The sequence below is a fragment of the Anopheles coluzzii genome, chromosome 2 (assembly GCF_943734685.1).
Source record: "Anopheles coluzzii chromosome 2, AcolN3, whole genome shotgun sequence".
Taxonomy (NCBI): Eukaryota; Metazoa; Arthropoda; class Insecta; order Diptera; family Culicidae; genus Anopheles; species Anopheles coluzzii.
Genome location: NC_064670.1, coordinates 30567432 through 30587344, shown reverse-complemented (window position 1 = coordinate 30587344; position 19913 = coordinate 30567432). Strand labels below are relative to the sequence as shown.

At 44.2% G+C, this 19913-nt stretch overlaps 1 protein-coding gene across 7 annotated transcripts in view; it reads right to left on the bottom strand.

Annotated features, from left to right (window-relative positions):
* The window catches only part of LOC120947574 (adenylate cyclase type 6), a 78654-nt gene that overhangs the window by 31219 nt on the left and 27522 nt on the right, over positions 1–19913 (bottom strand). For 5 of the 7 annotated variants that reach the window (XM_040363009.2, XM_040363011.2, XM_040363012.2 and 2 more), the window contains 3 exons: positions 8978–9139; positions 8338–8568; positions 1582–1678 (listed from right to left, as the gene is read on the bottom strand). In XM_040363009.2, the coding sequence (XP_040218943.2) occupies positions 1582–1678; positions 8338–8568; positions 8978–9091 (442 nt within the window). In that variant the 5' untranslated portion in view covers positions 9092–9139. The remainder of the gene's footprint in view (positions 1–1581; positions 1679–8337; positions 8569–8977; positions 9140–19913) is intronic. The other 2 variants (XM_040363014.2, XM_040363013.2) reach the window with 1 other exon arrangement.

Sequence of the window (19913 nt, the reverse complement as noted above, 5' to 3'; positions counted from 1 at the left end):
GTACGACACGATTGTACAAAACTCCCCCTAAGCCCCGAAGATGCATACCGTCTTGGCCCCCGGACAAGGGGCGTGCAAGGTTCTTTTCCGCACCATTGCGTTTCGAGCGGCTGTAAATATTCATACCATGGCATAGTTCAATAAATGCTGCCCTTTTTATATATTGCATGGCCCACGCATGGCCCACCATTCACTGTGTGTCTAACCACGAAACAACCTGCTGACAGGACAGGGTAGCTCACACAGAGAAAGGGGAGAGATTAAACGCACTTCCGGGCAAGAGTAAATACTCACATCAAAAGGGGTTTCTGCTGATAGCTTTTACACAGGCGCCTGGCTTAGGCGATAAACCGTCGGTTGATGGCAAGCATCCCGGTGTTAACAACCTTTCAGTCGCGCGTGAAGATGACGTCCTTGCAGCTGACTGAGAGCGGCGAGGGGGTAAGCTGTTACGCAAAAAGCTGCCGAAAATTTCCACAACAAAAGGAAAGCCACCGTGTTAACCTTCAGCTACTCGACTCGGCCTCGGCTAAATCGGTCGCCCTGCCTGGCGCATGAAAATGTGCCGTTTATGAATACTTTAGTGTGGCAGTGTACATGCCTGCACGTGTGTAGCTTGTAGAGGATAGTTTAATCTCGATTTACATATGTATCTCCTTCCTGTCCCGGCTGGAAGCCGCGTTCAGGCTCAAAGCTGAACTGGTTGGAAAGCTAGCTACAAAAATCAGTTTGCTAATTGCAGTCACCTTGCCGGAGCCTCTGCCAGTGCTACCCACTGACTGACGCAACTTACACACACATACATACATATCCCGTACCAGATGGTTTAGTATTAATTAATGTAATATGAATTTTTAATTAATGCCACAGCACGAACCACCTCCCCAATAGCTGGTACCGTGCATGCTAACTAGCTCGGTGTCTCGGTGCGCTATGTAATGATGTAGGTTGCTGTACGTGTGTTCACTGGAGTAGCATACGTTTGCTTGCTTCACCTTGTACCAAGGGGAAACGGAAACTGGGATAAAAATAAAACAGAACAGCAGCCAGTCTACATTCAGGCGTGCATCGAACCGAACGATCGGTTCCTTCGGGAGCACTCCACTCCACTCGATTCCCACGACGTTGCCAAGCAACGGCGTAACTCGAACCGCTCCGGGAGTGCTGCTTACGGGCCGTGCGCAAAAAAAAGATGCTCAACAGAAATTATTATCCTGCGAAGCGATAATTCCATCGCATTCAATTAGGCAACAGCTATGATTAAAACAATTTGATAATGATTTCCCCGGTGGGTCCCGGTCCCGTGTACCGAGGGGCGCCCGCTGGAGAGCACCTGGCTTGGCGAACGTGAAAGCGAATGTCTTAACGAACCTGAAATTCGTCAAATTTTCAAGCGCCTCATCCCCTAGGATCGTCGTTTCACCGTTGTGCCCAGAGGAGAGAGAGAGAGAAAGAAAAGAACAAAAAAACGCACAAACGCCAGTCCTGGTTTGGCAGCGCAAATGAACGTCCTTGATTGTTTGCTTCGCCCAATTCTTGGAGCAAACGGAGCTGCCATTCCGCCCCGTCCAGTCCACTTACCTGCACCGCTGTAGATCTGGAAGCTTTTCTTCCTTATCGATGGTGTGCCGGAGTAGTTGGAGGTGGTATCGTCCAGGTTGAACGCTGTCACACCGGCCTGCCGAGAGTACCAAAGGGAAACGAAAGAAGTTAGAATCATCAAACATGCTTACAGTTAGTCGTCGGAAGTAAAACAAAAACAAGCTTATCAAATTTGTACGAAAGTTGAAATGGCTCGATGAACGGTTGACCTAATATTAAGCATCTCGCGGGAGAACAGGAATAGAAAAAGTACGGTTTTGGTGCTTTTTTTTTTTGTTTCTTTAGTCAGACACCAGAACGTGCGACACAACTAATCCCAGTAAGTCATCCAGCGCATGGGTAATGAATGGTTTGCTTGGCATCCGCTGCACCGCAGAACGGGCACAGGAATTACGCCATGCTCGCGCCGAGACATCGTTAAATGTTTCATAAATCACACAAAAAGTTAATCCAACGTGCTAAATTGAGTTGGCGAATAATTTTCATCAGTCCCTCCGCTCTCCAAACAGAGCAAAAAAAATCCATTGAAATCCCTCAAGACACTGTTTTGTCCTTGGAACAGTGAACTCGACCGACCTTGCCGTTGCCGGAGCTGTTAATATTCGGTTATGGAGGCTACTTTTATGACACTTGATCACTAGGGCAGTTACGTTTGATGAGGCGCTCATGGCAAGGAAAGAACATTACCGGATGGTAATGAAGTATGTAGGTCAAAACTCACCCAAAATTAATAATTAATACTGGACTAGACGCACCTACTCTATTATCAAGAACAAAACAGAGAAGCTACATTGCAATTACTAACAAAAAGTGGATAGTCCTCTAACCACTTTCACCATATAGTCGCTCACTTAAAATCAACTTAACGTGACCCGGTGAACGGCACCCAGAATGTGTTTGGCAACAGGCAAGAAGAAAAATGGAAAGATAAACCCATTCATCACACTGATTTCGCTCCTTGTTAACAGCGTTATCATCATTAGCGTGCGCCGTTAGTTTTCTTTACGCCGGTGTTTCGTTTACCAGTTTGCAGGATGGAACAAAAATGGCGGCAAACTACACCGCGTAAGGTATGTGCATGGATGCGGCAACATTTGCATCGTACCAAGCAAATTGGTAGCGGCGAATGATGGTAGCTCCAACGCCACTGAACATTCTCGTTAGCAACTGCAGAAGCTGGCTAGCTGTATTGGGAAGAGTAAGAACAGCATGAAAGAGAATGTTATAAAAAAAAATGGAAAACTTCATTTCCAAAATGTTCAGTGCATTTTCCACTCATCCTTCGCTCTCATTCGCTGCACTTATAGCCCGGAGGAAAGTGGTGCGAAATTGTGTACATACTTGTCATAGAGAGCTAGTTAAAATTTTTGCACATACCAAGGAATGGGGAAAGCTTTCCGGGGAAACTGTTGCTTTCGTGTTTTTGCTAGCATCTGTATGTACCGGATTTGCTAGAACGGTTTTAGTAATGCGAAGGACGTTCACGTACACCGATGTGCAACACTCTACGGAAGCATTTTCTTTGGATTGTGAATAGACCATGCAACAGACAGAAATTTGAAAATGTTTGCAATCTCTGGATTTTTTGTGTGTGGTGAAACAATTATATTTCTGGGAGATTTGTTTTATCAACAATCCTGAAAAGTAAACTTGCAATATCGTTTGTATAAAAAAATGGACAAAAATTGTAGATTTTTCATTAACTTATGATAGTATAATAATAATACAGTAATGTAATGATATAGTACAATAATAGTATTCCATGAGTAAGCAGACAAATCTTGACCATTCTATCAGACATATTACAAACGTGATGGCCAAAAAAGTAAAACAATCTCTTTCAGAAGCGTGCGCGATCAAAGAACGGCACCCCATCTCGGACATTGAGCGGCACTATTAGTCAAAAATCAGGGTATCGAAAGAATGCCGCGTTCTGATTGGCCTACGACCCTGAGCTTCAAGAAGCTTCAAATGATGCCGAAAATGAAGATCGTGGGAAAAGTTGCTACATCGCTGCGTTAGGTTGGCCGGGAGATCGATGCAACCGGTCAAGCATTGAAATAGTACCTGGAAAACATAAAAAACACATCAGAAAGCAGAAATTACGTCCACTGGATTTAGATTTATTGACTCGTAGCTTTATTTTTTCAAGTAAGCTTGCCGGCCTCGTGGTACAGTCGTCAACTCGTACGACTTAACAACATGCCCGTCATGAGTTCAAGCTCCAAATGGACCGTGCCCTCCCCCGATAAGTAGGACTGATCATCCTGCTATGGGCAATCAATAAGTCTCTGAAAACCAATCCAACTAGTGGTACAGGCAGACTTTGATCGACAAAGGTTGTTGTGCCAAAGAAGAAGAAGAAGAAAAAACTTTCAAAACACTAAAAGTTTTCTTTTTCACTTCCAACGTTATATACCTTAAAGACAACTAAAAAAAACTTGGATTGTATCAGTTGTTTGGAAATTTAGTTTTTTGTTAGCAATTCGCTATGATTAATATCAAGCACAGAATCAAACCAAATATTAACTTTAAAATTCCAAGCCACTACCGGTACTAAAATGTGATTAAAAGCAACCCAAAATACTAATTCCCATGATTACGCCTCTCTGCATCAAACGATTGTTTCATAGTTGAGAGGTTTAATTACAATTACGACCCGGTCGAACGGCACCAGGAACGACTTTTGACTGGGGATTTAATTACCCTTAATTACACCGAGATTTCGATGACAATAAAGGCAAGCTTGGCTTCCCGTCCGATGCAACGAAAAGTTCTAGGCGAAACACAAGCGGCGGATGCAATAAAAGCTCGTAATTACCTCGTAATTCTAGCCCTCGCAGTGTCGCCCAAACACGGCACAAAAGTGCCGTTGGTTGTCGGCGTTTTTTTACCGACCGCACCGAAAATGGCTACTTTCGTTGTTATAAAATTCAAGAGTAGCATCCATAAATGGCCCAAGACGCGACGCGCTTGGATAAACACGATCAAACAGCACAGGCCCCTCAATTGAACAGTAAAACGTTTTGTGATTGGTGAAACGAAGAAATGCCAGGGCAAGGGAGCATAGAGGAAGCGGCCCATAATCCACAAAAGTATACTTAAAGAAGTGGCGCTGTGGATTCCGGCGGCACTGGTAAACACCACTCAGCGAAATGGGGCTGAGTGACTTTTATTGCTTCGCTTCTTCCATTCGGTGCTCAATTTTCTACACCGCTTCCTGCTGCATTTATGAATCGTAATAGCAATAGCTTCAACAAAAACAACAACATCTGCAAAAAAAACCTACAAAAACACAAACGCACACACACACACACGCGAGCGCGCGCCTCAAAACCGGCTGTAACCACAAGCGACGGAAAGTTAAGCGCCTGAATGGCGGCAATGTAACGCACCGTCGGAGCGCTGCCGAAAACAAAAACGGACAAGCTTTATGCACCGCGTGTCTGTTCCGTTGCGCATCTAATCGGACATTATGGGTAGTCCACCATGAACAAACACTAAATAAAAAGAAGCAACGCAGAAAGATTATAAATGATGCCGAGAGGGATTATAAAAATAGCACCAACATCACACGGTATGCGTAGCGTTGTTCGCTTTACGACCTGCCGACTTACCGGAATTGCTTCCTTCGAGTGACTTGGGGCGACTTGATTTGAAATGAAAACTCTGGCGACACACCGTACAGAACCGGGCTGACGCTTCGCTTTGTACAATGTTCGCCCCCATATGCCCTCCCGATGGATTGGAATGTAGCGTGCTGAAACCGTTTTGCAAACACACCTGACAATGAAGCGCGTCGGAAGAGGCCAAACAGTAAAAAAAACAACAACACCAACAACAATAGAACCAAAACTCCAACGCCATCATAAAGAATAGATGGAACCTACATGTGGACATGCTGCCACATGACACACACACACAGACACAAACACATACGCGCATCAATAGCTGTGCACGTTGGGACGCGTGGGATGAAGTGTCATGCATGGAAAGACGCTCTGTTCCTACAATAGCGGGCTACTTTTAATGCTTGGCTTGTACTTTTATGTTCCCGACGTACACCGCCAAACACAAAATCGTGCTCCCTCGTGCCGATCCGATTGTCCTGGCAACTGGGCGTACCGATCCCGCCGACACGGTGTGCTTCTGAGCGTAAAAACCATCCCGACCTACGCAAGGTTTCGGGACAAAAACGGATCCCACTTGTCCGGGATGGAGGGAGCGATGACGGCGTGTCGGCCGGAGGTTTTCACCTTAACACGCTTTATCGCTTCGCGTGCATAAAACAATTACTTGCCTTAAACGCTTTGCACCAGAGTCATAAATGCTCCCACACACACAGAGCACCGGCTCGAATAAAGACACCTTTTCCGCGTGACACTCGACAAGCCAACCGGGAAGCATGTGTGACCGCGTGGAAAGGAAGTGAAAAGCGGATTCCAATCTCCTGTTTGGTTGCCGCACGGCCTTTGTCGGTTGCAGCGCCGTAATCGCACACCGCTGGTTGATAGTTGCCGCTCTCTGCCAAGGTAGCAAACAAAAGCAACGCTTTGCTACGGTTGCCATGGGTACGGGCGCTTTGGAGTTTGCTTAGGTGGACCAAGCGCAGCATCGCACGTGCCTGCCTGTGTGTGTTCATGTCGTTTGAAAGGTGTCGTTGGATCGGTTTGCCTTCGGGCAGGCGGGCCACGGTGAGCGGCGTGGTTGACGCGACGTGGCTCAAAGCTTCCCCGGTTTCGGTTTTGCTGTAAGCTCTAATAGCTGCAGATAGTTTGCCCACGATAAAACCAACAATGTTGAGAGGGATTTCTTTTGATGCGCACTAGCACTGGGTAGAACGTACGGGTAAGTGTTCGCTCGCTTCCACGAAAACGTTACGCTGTTAGATGCTGGAGGGAAATGCTCCGACTGAAAAGTGCTCGTGCAAGTTGATTGTTCTGGTAAGCGCGCCCGGCGATAGACTGATTTAACGTTGTTGATGGTGTTTTATATAGCAGAGGTAGGAAGATAAACTAAAGCTGTGTAAGCAGCTTACCGTTCGTTCGGTGTAAGTCAATGAAAGGATGAGCATAAAGACATGTGTATTACATGTGACATGAAATTGGGGAATGAAGTGACGAGACCTACTCTAAAACGATTTTTTTAATGTTTTCAAATCCTCACATGATAATTGATATAACATTTGACCTAAATTCAGGATGGAAAGGTGTTCCAATACGAAAGTTTTATGATATGTATACATTGTATTCCATTTTAAATCCAACAGGGTTTATTAAGATATTTTGCAATGTGTACTGTATATTTCGTCGCTCACGAAAATGATTTTAATGATGTATTTTGACTGGCTAAAAAAAAATCTCCCGTTTAATATAATGTGTTTAACTTTGACCTCTTTGATTTTTGAAAATATTCATTCGGTTTGGTATTCGTGATTTATTAAAATTCCCTTTGGTTTAGATTTGACAATTCGTGCTAAACAAAATAGTGAAAAACGTGTATAACAATTTATATGTTAAATAAATTAAGCAAAGTCTTTCGAACCATGAATTTTAGTGTCATGTTGTTTAACATCTGCATAAATTTAACCTGATCAATCTTACCATTTAGATAAAATTGGCACTGATAAAACATTTTCCATTCACGAAAAAGAACGATGCTACTTTCATAACATTCCATGCCCTAGCCGCAACCTACACGCCAAATACTGAGCTAAATATATACGCATATAGAACTATCTCGTTCCGCATCACATCACATTCCAACGTATCAACAAAAGCCACCACAGCGTATCCTTTCGTCGGTTCGGTATCGGTTACATTTTATTAAATTTGAATACGAAAACGGCACGCTTCAAACGGCACCGGTTTTGCCATTACGTTTCCTCGACCGAAACCGCGCCTGTGTCTCCTGACTGCTGCCGAATGCTAGCGACACCGATCCTACGTCGTTGCGTCGTAGGAAGGTGAATGAAATCAAACGGTACAAATCTGATGGAAAAGCGTGTGGAAATATTCTACGCACGATTGCATCGCCGATTTCAGTGCGGAATTTCACGTCCAACATTGACTTTCGTGCGGCGAGAAATGGAATGAAATGGAAGGTGCTGGCAGGGGAAGTGAATCGGCGTGCTTGTGGCTTGGCGCACCGACAGGAAGGAAAAGTTTCATCACGACCGATTGATCATCGGCAGCCTTCCCCATTCCGCATTGAAATTCATCTCGCGAAAGCACTCACGCACACACGTGCCGTTGATGGTGGCGGAGGTTTTACGTTGAAGGATCATCAATTATGGAGCACTCCTTATCGTACCTTTTATTTTAATTAACGTTTGTTCGTTCAGTGGCAGTTGTTGCTTAGTTTTCTTATTTTTCACAATCACCTCACAATCATAAGCTTCTTCAAGCAGGACACTCAATCTTCATTCAGGTAGTCAGCGTCAAATGAGGCCGCCCGGCAACGCAAACTCTCCCACAACTGTCCAATAGAGCATAAATCATACTTTGTTATTGTTTGCTTACGTAGTGCTCAGTGCTCGGGTGCTCGGGGAGAAACTTTCTTTATCGGGAAGGGAGAGTTTTTCTACTACCATATCGGTTTGCTGTACAAACAAGCCGCCAGCAGCCACTAGCTGCGCACTAGTAACAGAGGCAGCCATCGCAGAACGACCCTCCGGCCAGGGAAAAACAAACAAACAACAACCGCTAGTGTGTGTGTGTATATGGAACTACTTACCGCTATGAGACTGCTGCTGATCGACTCCTGTCCCCGGACGTTCGATTTGAAGTGTTCGATGACCTCCCACTTCGGCTTCTTCGGCGAGCTGTTCTCGTGAATGGTCATGGAATGTGCCGGCGAGGCCGACTCCAGCTCGAGCGTGACGCTCGAGGTGGTCTGCTCGGTGGGCTGCTGGCGAAGGGACGAGCAGCGGCGTGCGAACTTATTCTTGCGCAGCGAGGCAAAGTCCTGCGCGGTGCACCGGGTCGATGGGTGACAGGGTTGGAGGTGTTCGTGATGGTGGTGGTTTTAGTCATGTGCCGGTGGTACGTTTGGGAGTTTCGGAACATTGCACCAAACGGGAGAAAACGTAACACAGGAGAGACACAAATGAAAAGAAAGAAAAGAAAGTGAAACAGAGGGTAACAGGTGAGCGTGCGCCATGTGAGAATGCTATAAACTTTAGACAATGATTCGGAGGGAGAGAGGAGTGCGTCAGTGAAAGTGCCTCCCTCCCCAATCTGTTACACATACACATACTACAAGGGACGTGCAGCCGGCTCAAGGGCCAGACAGGTTACGCTTGGGAATTGTAGGAGCGAAGCCGGCCTACCAAAAAAGCGGAGCTGACCGAGCTGGCTTTCGCATCGGTACTTACCAGTTTGCCATCGTTGCTGCTTTTCTGCTTGATGCGCAAGGAAAACCGCTTGCTCCAGTCACGGTTCTGGTTTTCGGTCGAAAACGAGCGCAGCAGTGGTAGTGGAGACGTCATGCTGACGAAGGATCGTCCAAAGAGGTCGGTTCACTGGTGCGATGTATTCTGTAATTTAAATATAGATAAGAAGCAATTAAAAAAAGTGTTAACGTAGTTTTGATGAAAAGATTTGCTTAAGAGTTATTATTTTTGAAGAGCTTAATTGGCTAGAGCCTAAATGTTATACAAGAAATGAGCCGAAAAAGAGACGCCTAACTGAACGTAGCTTTTATGTGAAATAGTGGAGACGCCCAGTGTTTCACTGCTTATAGACGAAAAGTTGGTAGTCGATCTAAAAAGTGAAATCTTTCACAAAATTTACTCGACATTCAAGTTATATAGTTTTGAAATCAAAGAAAGACTGTGATCATAATTGCTCAAAGCGAAATTGCAAAAGACTTCTGCAAAATTTTGCAATTCATCTAGAATCAAAGTCTCTAAAACTGAGTCACTAAGTTAGGACGCAAAGCGCGCACAAAATCAGCCGGAACTTTGAGAATACGAAACAATAAATTCGTATCCAATCACCAGAATTTCTGGCTAAAGAACAGCTAAATGTTTAGCCGTCGTCGAAACGACTGTGCTTCTTTTAAGAGCAACATCATACGCTGTTTCCTGGAACTACATATTATGCTAGGAGCAGAGTTTTGTCAGGTACATTTGGCGCAAACTAATAATTACGTTACGTATAATTCATTGGTGTATAATTGATGAAGTACCATTTGTTTACCATCAAACCGTTCCGACATTTTCTGCTTTTATGTGAAGTATGTTTATGAATAGCGTATAATTATTCCATAGCAACAATACAACGGATTTCACATTATACTGCTTTTCTAGATTCTACGAATCTATTTCCTTTCGAATGCAAATTTACCAATTTTCAGCTCAGTCATGTGTTAACAGCAAACTTCGCATATTAATTCGTTATTGAGCACCGCCATTTACTAAATCAGCTTTTAACTTGCATAACTGTTGCATTGAAGAAATCAAACACATCTGAGAGCTTGAATTCGATTAGGAACACCCCCAAAGAACCCTTACGAAGAAGTAAAATGAAAAGACAACCAGCTGTAAGCTATTTTCCAAGTAAAGCATGCTCCCATCCAACACTGTCACCGTCGCCTTCGGAAAAGCGAGAACTATGATTTAATTGCGTTGCCGTTTGCCACCTGCTTAACAGCATCACGCGATCAATGCGATCTTCCTTATCATCGACACCACCGATACCACTTTGGCACTTCATCGGAAACTTCCTCCGGGCACCGCAAAAGTGACTAGTCAAATAAACGCAAAATGCCGTCGCCCCTAGGCAGAAAGGTGTGAGTGAGTGAGTGTGCTTGAGTGAGACACGCGAATCCCCGAACGGGGCTCGATAGACGCTACTAAGATGGCAAACGAAGTTGTTGATTTTGTCGCTCATCTGGAATCGAAATTCGTCACGGGAATGCAGGCACATGACACTAACAATAACAGAGGGTGCCGCCTGTTCGCCCGTCTCTAATTGATTTCGGGTCGGTTCTGCTAGCGTCAACCATTGGGAAACTCTTCCCATGCCAAGTGTGCCGATGCGATGGTCGTGGAATTCCTCGTGGCGCTAGTAAAACTGCACCGAAGCGGTGGAAGGAGCAAAAGCTTGAGTAAATATTTGCTTTTGTCAGCTTAACTCATTGCATGATCCATGGCGGACCTGTGCGGATGGAACGATGGTCGCTCCAACTGGTCATTACTGTATTTTCTCGCAAATTTTGCTGTTGTATTGTTGTTTTACTTGGTTCTTTTGCTGGTTTAATTATTTTTTCACAGAAGTTCCCTAGAGGTACGCAGTTTGTTCTCAGTTTTGCGAGTAAAAATAATTACCCAATATTCTCGTAAAACATTTGACTGTGTCAGAACTTTCTACGTTAGTGCATCCATTGTAAAATATTGCTAACATTGTTCGAGAGGGCATTACTGTCCATCGATAGACAAATAAACATGCACATAAACATGAACTGAGACTTAATCAAGTAAAAAAAAAACAACAACATTTTAATAATAATTAGAAGTTTATAGTATCAGATGCCAATATAATAAGTTGATTAAGGCATATAAAACATTCAAAATCAATTTTCCACATTCTTCAAGGTTGGTAGTATTGAGGTTACCAAAAACATTAACTGCTTTTTTCAAACCATGTACGACTCATTAACCATTTCTTTTGAAGTCAAAAATATGATTCATTTACCCCACAATGTTCATGAATGTTTAACATAATTTTTGCTCATTTATAATTCCAAGCCCGAACAAAATCCAACCAATTCAAAGGAAACATTGCTCATTAAATAAATTGCATATGTTAAATCAAAGAAAACAAAACAATCATACGATTATGTTTGCGGTTTTTCTGCTATGGAATTAAATGCTCTATCCGTGGTGAGGTGGCTTTGTTTTAAAAACTCACTGCACGGCCGACGGTTTGAGCCATTGCTAGTGGTGAAACTGTTGTGTTCGTAGAACGACGCTGGTACAACCGAGTCCGGTGGAATTTGTTTGCCAGCTCTGGATGCTTTTATTTGACTTTCACTTTTGGTCGACTACGAGCACGGCTTTAGCGAACCGCTGGTTGGTGGCCATTTTGTGGTCGCGTAAATATTAGCTAGAGATCGAAACGATGAAGCCATTTGCGGCGAACTTTTGGCTTCGTTTCTGCACCCTACATGCCAAGCTTTTATCAATACGAAACTAACCCAAAAATAGAAAATAAAGGAGAATAGAGCAGCCGAATTGATGGACGAAAAAAAAAGGAAATGGAAAGAGTCGCGCAGTTTGATAGCTTCTCGACGGCTTTCTTACAGTTGGTTGAATAAAATGGTTCACTGATGGATGGAGAAAATGTATGCCGCGTGTGAGTATGCGGGCGCAGGTTGGCTTTTGGCTCAATTTCCATCTGATTTGTACATAAAATACGTTCGATTGTGTTGATCTGTAAATAAAGGAACGCAAAAAAAACTGCACACGCTAGGCACACACTTTGACATTGACAGTCAATCAGCAATAAACTGTGTCTGATGAGTTTTCCACCCTTCATCGACAGTGCACACGGGGGAAACCACCCCGATTGATCATCTTCCATCGCCATTCGCTTCATTGCCTTTCGCTGCTGCTTCACAGCTACCCAGACCTCACGTGATACGTCGGAAGATACGGCGAAAATCTTGTAAACCAATCGTCTGCTCGTGGATGGGATTTTCGATTATCCTTTGACGGTGGACGGGAGGAGTGTTGGACGGGAAAGCGCTAAAGAACGCAAAAAGGAGTGTTTTCTTTATCACACTTCACAAGAAAACTTCACTCCTTGTGAAGCGTTCAACAACGTTTTTGCCCGAGCCGGCAAGCATTATCCGACGGCTTGTGCCATGCTTTACATTCTCCTTTGAAAAGCCATCAAATCGAACCGGAAGATTCCACCGAGCAGTATCGTCCCATACGCTCGTCCGCCACGCTGCTTCCGCTGCTGTGAGCAGTTTAATCTGACAGCCGAACACACATCGCACATCACTGCGATGGCAGAAGGTGCTTTAAGGTGATTGATGCGTAAACGAAAGCTCTTTAAATCGCGATCGAACACTTGCGCAAAACCCATCCGTCAAAAAGTAAGATGTATATTTTGCCATTTGCTTCACTAACCTTGAGAGATATTCTGTTATTCTGTGCTAGAAACTTTTTCTCAACTCGTACCGTAGGTGAAAGACCCTTTTTAAGTAAACAATCGCAACAGGATGGTCCATGCAGACGCCTTGAAGTCTCTAATTAAAAACAAACAGTATACGGTGGTCATTAAAGTGTGATTGATTGGAAAGCTCAGCACGAAAACGAAACCTTCAATCGGGGTGGGACGTTTGAAAAGAAAGTCCTCTTTTTTTGCAGATACCCCACGAACAAATGGACATTAATTCGTTGGTTTGTTTTTTTGTGAAATCGTAGAACAAATTGTGTACATCGAACTAATGAAGCAAAGACTGGCAATACAACAAAAAACGGAATTCGAACTTCTACCAACCAACCTTTTGAGATATTATTTAAAATTCGTCTGAAAGCATAACGCACCGAAACTGGACAGCTGAAAAATCAATCACCATTTGTCACCGTACCTATGGGGAAGGGTCGAACCGTTCGCTTCGTCGAATATCGAAACCATCCGGACGGTGCCAAGCGTAATGGGTAAAAATTAAAACGGCACTAAAATAAAATAAAACAAGCTCAACCGTTTGCAAAATATGTATTGATTGATGATTGCTGTTCGGGTTGTTCCACCTGTTTCGCCTGCCGTCATTTGGGTTTGTTTTTGGCCTTTTATCATAAATATAGCCTGAAAATGTGTGTGCTTTTTTTACAAAAGTCTCGAGTTTGGATAGAAGGGTGCTTCCCCGGAAACGGTCATCGATGGAAAATAATTTGATTTCCGTTGGTGGCGCATTTTCCGCTGCCCCGCCAATCGCCAAGTAGACGTGCTGTGTCAACCGGCATCGGCCGAAATGAAATTAGTCGAAAATTGAAGCATGCACACGGGCCACATACGCTGCCATCATGAATCGGTCGATTTCGTCGGTGTCGAAATCAATCGAATGGAAATGACACATTTCGCCGAACCGTCGGTTGCTGCCATGATGCGTTAATTTTCCAATCGATCATTATTATTGCCGACCAGGTGGTACAGTTGTTATACGCCCAAGGTTGTGGTAGGAAACCAGGAACAATTAACAAAACGTAGCCCGTGGCTGGAGATAGTTTCAGGTACCTGAGCTTACCTGACAGATGCTGTCTTATCGGTACAGCACATACAGGAACAGACACACCCAGCACCTCTTCTGGGGAGGAGTCCTGTATAGCGCATCAATCTTGCGATCGTATTGAAATGAACCGAAGCGTAAACTGTGTCTAGCGCGATTCACATATGCTGGCGGCTGGAATCACCTGCGACCTTGGAGGATTGATAGACGATAGCTTCAATTTGTCTTCATATGATTAATGAGAACACACACGCACACATGCGCGCGCGTAACTTTAGCATGCTCATTAATAAATTGTACTTTCCGTCGGCGGTAGATTGGGCATAATATTATCGGCCGTCACATGACACGGGAGGGTTGTTAATCGTGTTATTTCATCGGCCAAAAGTTTTCATTCAATTAAGGATATCTATCACACTGTGCCATTTTATGTGAAGAAGGGCTGAATGATGTCACATAGATATATTTACTGAATGATGTTACAAAGGGATTTACTTTCATAAGCTGATTTTATTCTTATAAGAAAAATTCTATGTGAATGTTTTAGTAATTTCCAACTCTTCTTTTGCCTCATTTATTTACTTTGATCCAATAAAAGCGCCATAATCATTGTTGAACTATAACAGTCGAACGTAATAGATCGTTAGCCTAACTTCATTAATACATTTAAAACGAGCTTTAGTGATTTTCCTGCCATACAATCAAAACTTAAGTGAATGTTGAACGTATCCCCAGCCCACCGACATGATTGCGATATCATCGCGCTCCTCCCGTGTTTTAAATTCTCTACATCGACGTCTACGTTCCACGAATGCCATCGGCATTTTTCCGCAAACATATTCCGAGGCAATGCCTTCCACCATTGGGCCCGCGTGCATTCCTTTCGCCCCCGCACAGGCTGATATCAGAATGTGGTTCATTTTCAGTCAATTTTCAACGCGCTCGCCCTTGATCTTGCCCTTTTGCTTCCTTCACTGTCGCCTTCCCGTTTCCTTCATTGCCGTGGTACAGCCAGCGGGCAGCTGCGGTTCACCGGCTAAAGCCAATTTATTATCTCTTCTCAGATTAAATCATTGCTGGAAGATGAAACGCAAGGGAAGCGCAAACAGCTGCTGAGCGGTACACCGATCTGATCAGTTGAGAGCTGCTGAAATGTGGTTGGCAGCAGCAAAACGGACAATCCGGCTTCATTTGCTCGCTCCAGCCCCCCAGGAACAATGCAAATAACAAAAGCTTCGCCATGCGAGCTGCATGAATAAAACATGTGTAGTGATGGTACCAAAAAAAGAACGAAGGCGGAAAAGAAAACTATACATAAAACCCTGAACCCTGCAGTGGCGTACATCGGGCTCGTGTGCACTTTTTCGTTTCATTTCCGCTGTTCGCTCTTGCACTGACCCGCAGGGAAGGTGTTGTCGGTACGGCTCGGACGGTTCCAGTGCCGTCAGGCGTTTGCTGCTCTTAACCTTTCATGTTTCCGTGTATGTCGTGCTGCCGTTTGCAGAGAGCGGGAGGGTGCACTGTCACATCGGACCGACAGCGTCATGTATGGGAAAAAGTGCCGCTGTAACTCCGTCGGCAATGGAAACCGTATGAAAGGCAGGATAAGCGAGATTAAAACACACCACCCCGAAAAGTAGTCCGGGAGGTAAAGTCAGAATACACCTAGTCACACACAAATTGCACACGATGAAAAAGATGTGTCGAAATGTCCTCTGATTGGCGATGGAATTTATCAATCGTGTATGCAGGAAAAATAAATTTTAACCAATCTTACATAATACATAATTTCACAAGCGACGTATGAACCCTTGAAACTTTTATACTCCTTGCGATTTTTTCCGCTTTCCGTTTTACGAAAAGATTGATGGGTGTGTGTGATTGTCCAACAAAAGCATGAGGTTTGCCTTTTCATGGAAGAAAAATAGAACCCTTTCATCTGGACCCTTTCATCGTTGCGGAATGTTTGTTCACAAAGAATAAAACCTTCAAACCCACACGGTGCTCCACTTAGGGAAAACAATTTTGAAAAATTTCCCAAAAAGGATGGAAAACAGATTTTCCCTTCTCTGGGGATGAAGAATAAAATACCGCTCAAACTTAGGGCCAAGAATTGTTGTCTTAAATTTCATTGGAACAGTTACAGAACAGGACATCAGTTAACGAATCACTCAAACAAATTCTTGTATTTCCTTGAATTATTGGATCGCATGTGTTTAACGTGATACGGCCAACTAAGCTGGTCTTAATAACAATTACACAAAAATATCATGTATTTCATAATTTACCAATCCAATTTGATGGTCCGAATATCCAACGCTCTACAACAGCGGCGTAATGTGTCCCTCCAGGACATGTTGATAACAAATCGTTTGCAAAACTTTCCCCACACAAGAACCAATCTACCGCTACCGCTTTGCTGAAAAACCTCGACCTACTTTGGCAACTATCGGCAACAAATTAGCTGCAGATGATTCCCTACTCCAACTCCATTCTGGCATGTGCCAATTGGCCGTCAATCAGTTTGCACCCCCGCTCGTTAAGCATTTCCAGGCGCAAGCTGTGGGCTTTCCACATCATTTTCACCTGCTCAAAATCGAACCATTCGTTTCGAACGAGACGGCAGCAGCAGAGGCAGGCCATTCTTCATCCACACAAGGGGAAAGGGTTTTCGCGTGCTTCAGTTGCCGCAACGCTACGGGAAACGAAAACGTTATGGCAGAAGTTTTTGAGCCACCCTTTTTCTTCTCCGTACCACGTTCTTGGCGTAAAACTTTAGAAATGGAAGCACGAAAATCGATGCATGATGAACAGCGCCACAGCGAATGAAAGTTGCTCCACATGCGTCCCAAGCAGCAATCGTCCAATCGATGCCGTACTTTGGCACTGATGGTTTAGATGATGAAGGGTATCGATTTAACGTTCTTCCCGCACAACCACAAAACATGCTTCGATTCATATTTCCTTCCGTCTGGGAAGGCACGGGCGAGTATGGGTGAAGAAAGGAAATGAACATTTTTTGAATTTTACTACCGTACGTGAAACGATTTGCTATGTTTTTGCACCAGATTTACAGATTTTTATCATCCCGGATTGTACAGATGGGAGTGTCTTTGATTCTCGTTAAGAAGGACTGTTTTCTATACGTTTTTTTTTTTTGCTAACATCGTTGAAACTCATTCACAAATGCTTCGGAGCGAAAAGCAATTCCAATAAGAAATCATAAAATATTGACACCACTATCGGTACAGTGTACACTACGAAATGGTAATAAAACGGCTGCAAAAAAAGCTCGTTCAACCCTTTCCTATTGGTACACGGTACTTTACGCCATCCACGCCAAGTCTTCTGACAAGAACAGTACTGTGAGGGTAATATTTCATCGTTGAAAGTGCATTCATAACCGAGCGCTTCCGATGCTCATAAGCTCCGGCACTCGATCGGAAATCTCAATCCGAGCTTATCATGTTTTTACACCACATGTAAAAGGGCATTCATAAAAGATACATTAATGGGGTTGGGGGTCGGTGCTGACGAGATAGCGGAAACCATAACTCACCCGTAACCCCTTGCGGTTCCGTGTTGCGGTTTGCCTCATGGCTGACGCTCGAGAAGAAATCGAAGCATAGGAAATCCATCCTAAACATACGATATTGCATGCCAGCTTCCGGCTGTATCAAATCAATCTTCATCCCTGTATGCTGCAACTTATGAGAAACTAGGTACTGACGGTGTTTTTCGCAATAAAACACTGAATCTGAATAAATTTCCTTTCCGTCATTTAATACGGTATCAGCTGCTATTTCGATGCATTAAAAAATGTATCAACAGCGTTTTTCGCCGCCTGTTTTAACGTCAATTTCTAGCTATCGAGCAAACTGTAATCAATATGGAGCGTAACTGCTCTTACCTCTTACGTGAGAACACGATCAAACGATTCTATTTCAATTGCCCTTAAATGCAAACACCTCTAACGCTTCAATTTGGAGTGCTTCTTACCAGAAATCACGCCAACACCTAATTTCCTACAGGACGTATTAAAATGATAAAATATATGTTTCAATTTCCGAGTAAGGAATCAAGGGAAATGCTAGTTTCAAAACTGGAAAACGAGAATTTACTGCGAAATAGTTGTGAATTGAAAGAGGGAGGGAATTGATTTTACTTCACGAATATTTTACTTCACGCTTTTACACGTAATAAAATTTAGAATGTGACTGATCGGATCCTAATTTGTTGCACTTTTGATCGAATTTCAGTCAAAGTTCCATATCAATGTAATCGTCCCGCAGTTTCAACATTAAACCGTATACTGGAAGTATCATCACATGCGCTCTACAATGTAAATAATTTTGATCACGCGAAACATGTTACTAACTATACCCAAAGGCAAATCCGATTAGGTAACCGCTCCTTACTGGTTACACAGTGATTAATTGGTGTGATAATGCTCTGCGTGACTGCGTGTAGGTAACATTATGTTTACATGAACACAGTGAGGATTATTTTACATTCTCGGAAGCTATACATTGAACCAAATGTTCGTTTCCACACGATACCTGTCGTCAGTATAATTTGAACAAAGTAAATCACATGTTCGTCAGCCGCAAAACCCGAAACTATTTATTATCATCCTACTGCAGCAAACCATAATACAGAATAAGATGTCATAAACCACAGGAGCGGAAATGAAGCTCACTGTACATCCGATTGATATGCATGGGAATCTGAATCAATACATCCTCCCAAAACCGATCATCCGATTGGCACAGAATACGCAATAAGCTTCCTGTACGTGATTCATCATGGGAGCCGGTGTGCAGCCGCACCAGGCGAAAGAGTAATTAAATCTTTATAACTGTAGTGCACCCATAGCACTGCCGGTCGAGCACAAAACAAGCCAAGAGGAGCCGTAAAATATTTTCTCATATTGGCTTGTTAACAACTCCGTAAGGTTTCCCCCTTCAATGCTGCTCAGTGCGAGTGCACTGTTGATCCGGAAAATACATCTTCGTGAGTTTATCTTCTGTAACGTGCACAAACCAACGTTCGACGCTTTCCGACCGACAACATTAGCATGCATTTGGCAAACCGTACCCGACAACATGATGCTGCTCGTCGTTCCGAACGTTCCCCGTCATTACTCCCCGGGCACTATTCCGGGCCGTGCGGCAAGAGATACAACGAAGTGCTGCTCAGGCCGAGGCTCCATTTGCTGAGGTTTTGACAACGGTGTAAGGAACGGGAGGAGGATGGAGAAGAACGAGTGTAACAGCTAACCATTGCATCAGACCATGCCTGCCGGGCACGTTCGATACGGTATGTGGGCTTTGCGAGCCGATTTTGATTGACATTTCCGTTATTGCCAGCAATGCACCGAGTGCAACCGAGCTTGATGTCGAGTCGACACGGCTGGCCAGGCTGGCCACGAGCGGTGCGGGGTCTAGTGTTGCATTCCGTGGCTTTTCGGTCCATTGTTTCGAGCGGTAGTATATGGGGTAATCAACTTGGCACGTTTCCGTCCCCATTCGCTCCCCCAACATACGGAAACCGATTCAGCGCTTATCCTTGTACGTGTTACGCGAGGAGCTAGATCCAGTGCGCCATCTGGTGGCGGGGATCCGTCCCAATGTACGGTTTCGGTGGGATAAGCTTAAGCCCCGTCCATGTATCACAGGGTTGAAGAGTGTTCATCGGCATGGCGCTTGCAACCGAAACCCGACTGCCGTTGATGTTGTCATCGTGTGGACAACCGCAATACCTCATCGTCCCTTTTCCCATTCCCCAGATCGAACCCATGGGAAAAGCAGACATCACTAAGAGAGACAGAGAGAGAGACAGACAGAGAGAGTGTGATAAAATTTTGACATTGATCAAATATGCATTCGAGACTTCTTCAACCGTCCCGAGATTCGATCCGTCGTCGATCATCCGCTACACGAAACCTTCGGGACATGCGGGTACCGATTGTCACTGCATCGAAACCACGCCGAGTGGTCACCGTTGGGAAATGCGAGCACACAACATACTGTCCTGCACAGCCCAAAAAAAAATGGGGCCGTTTTGAT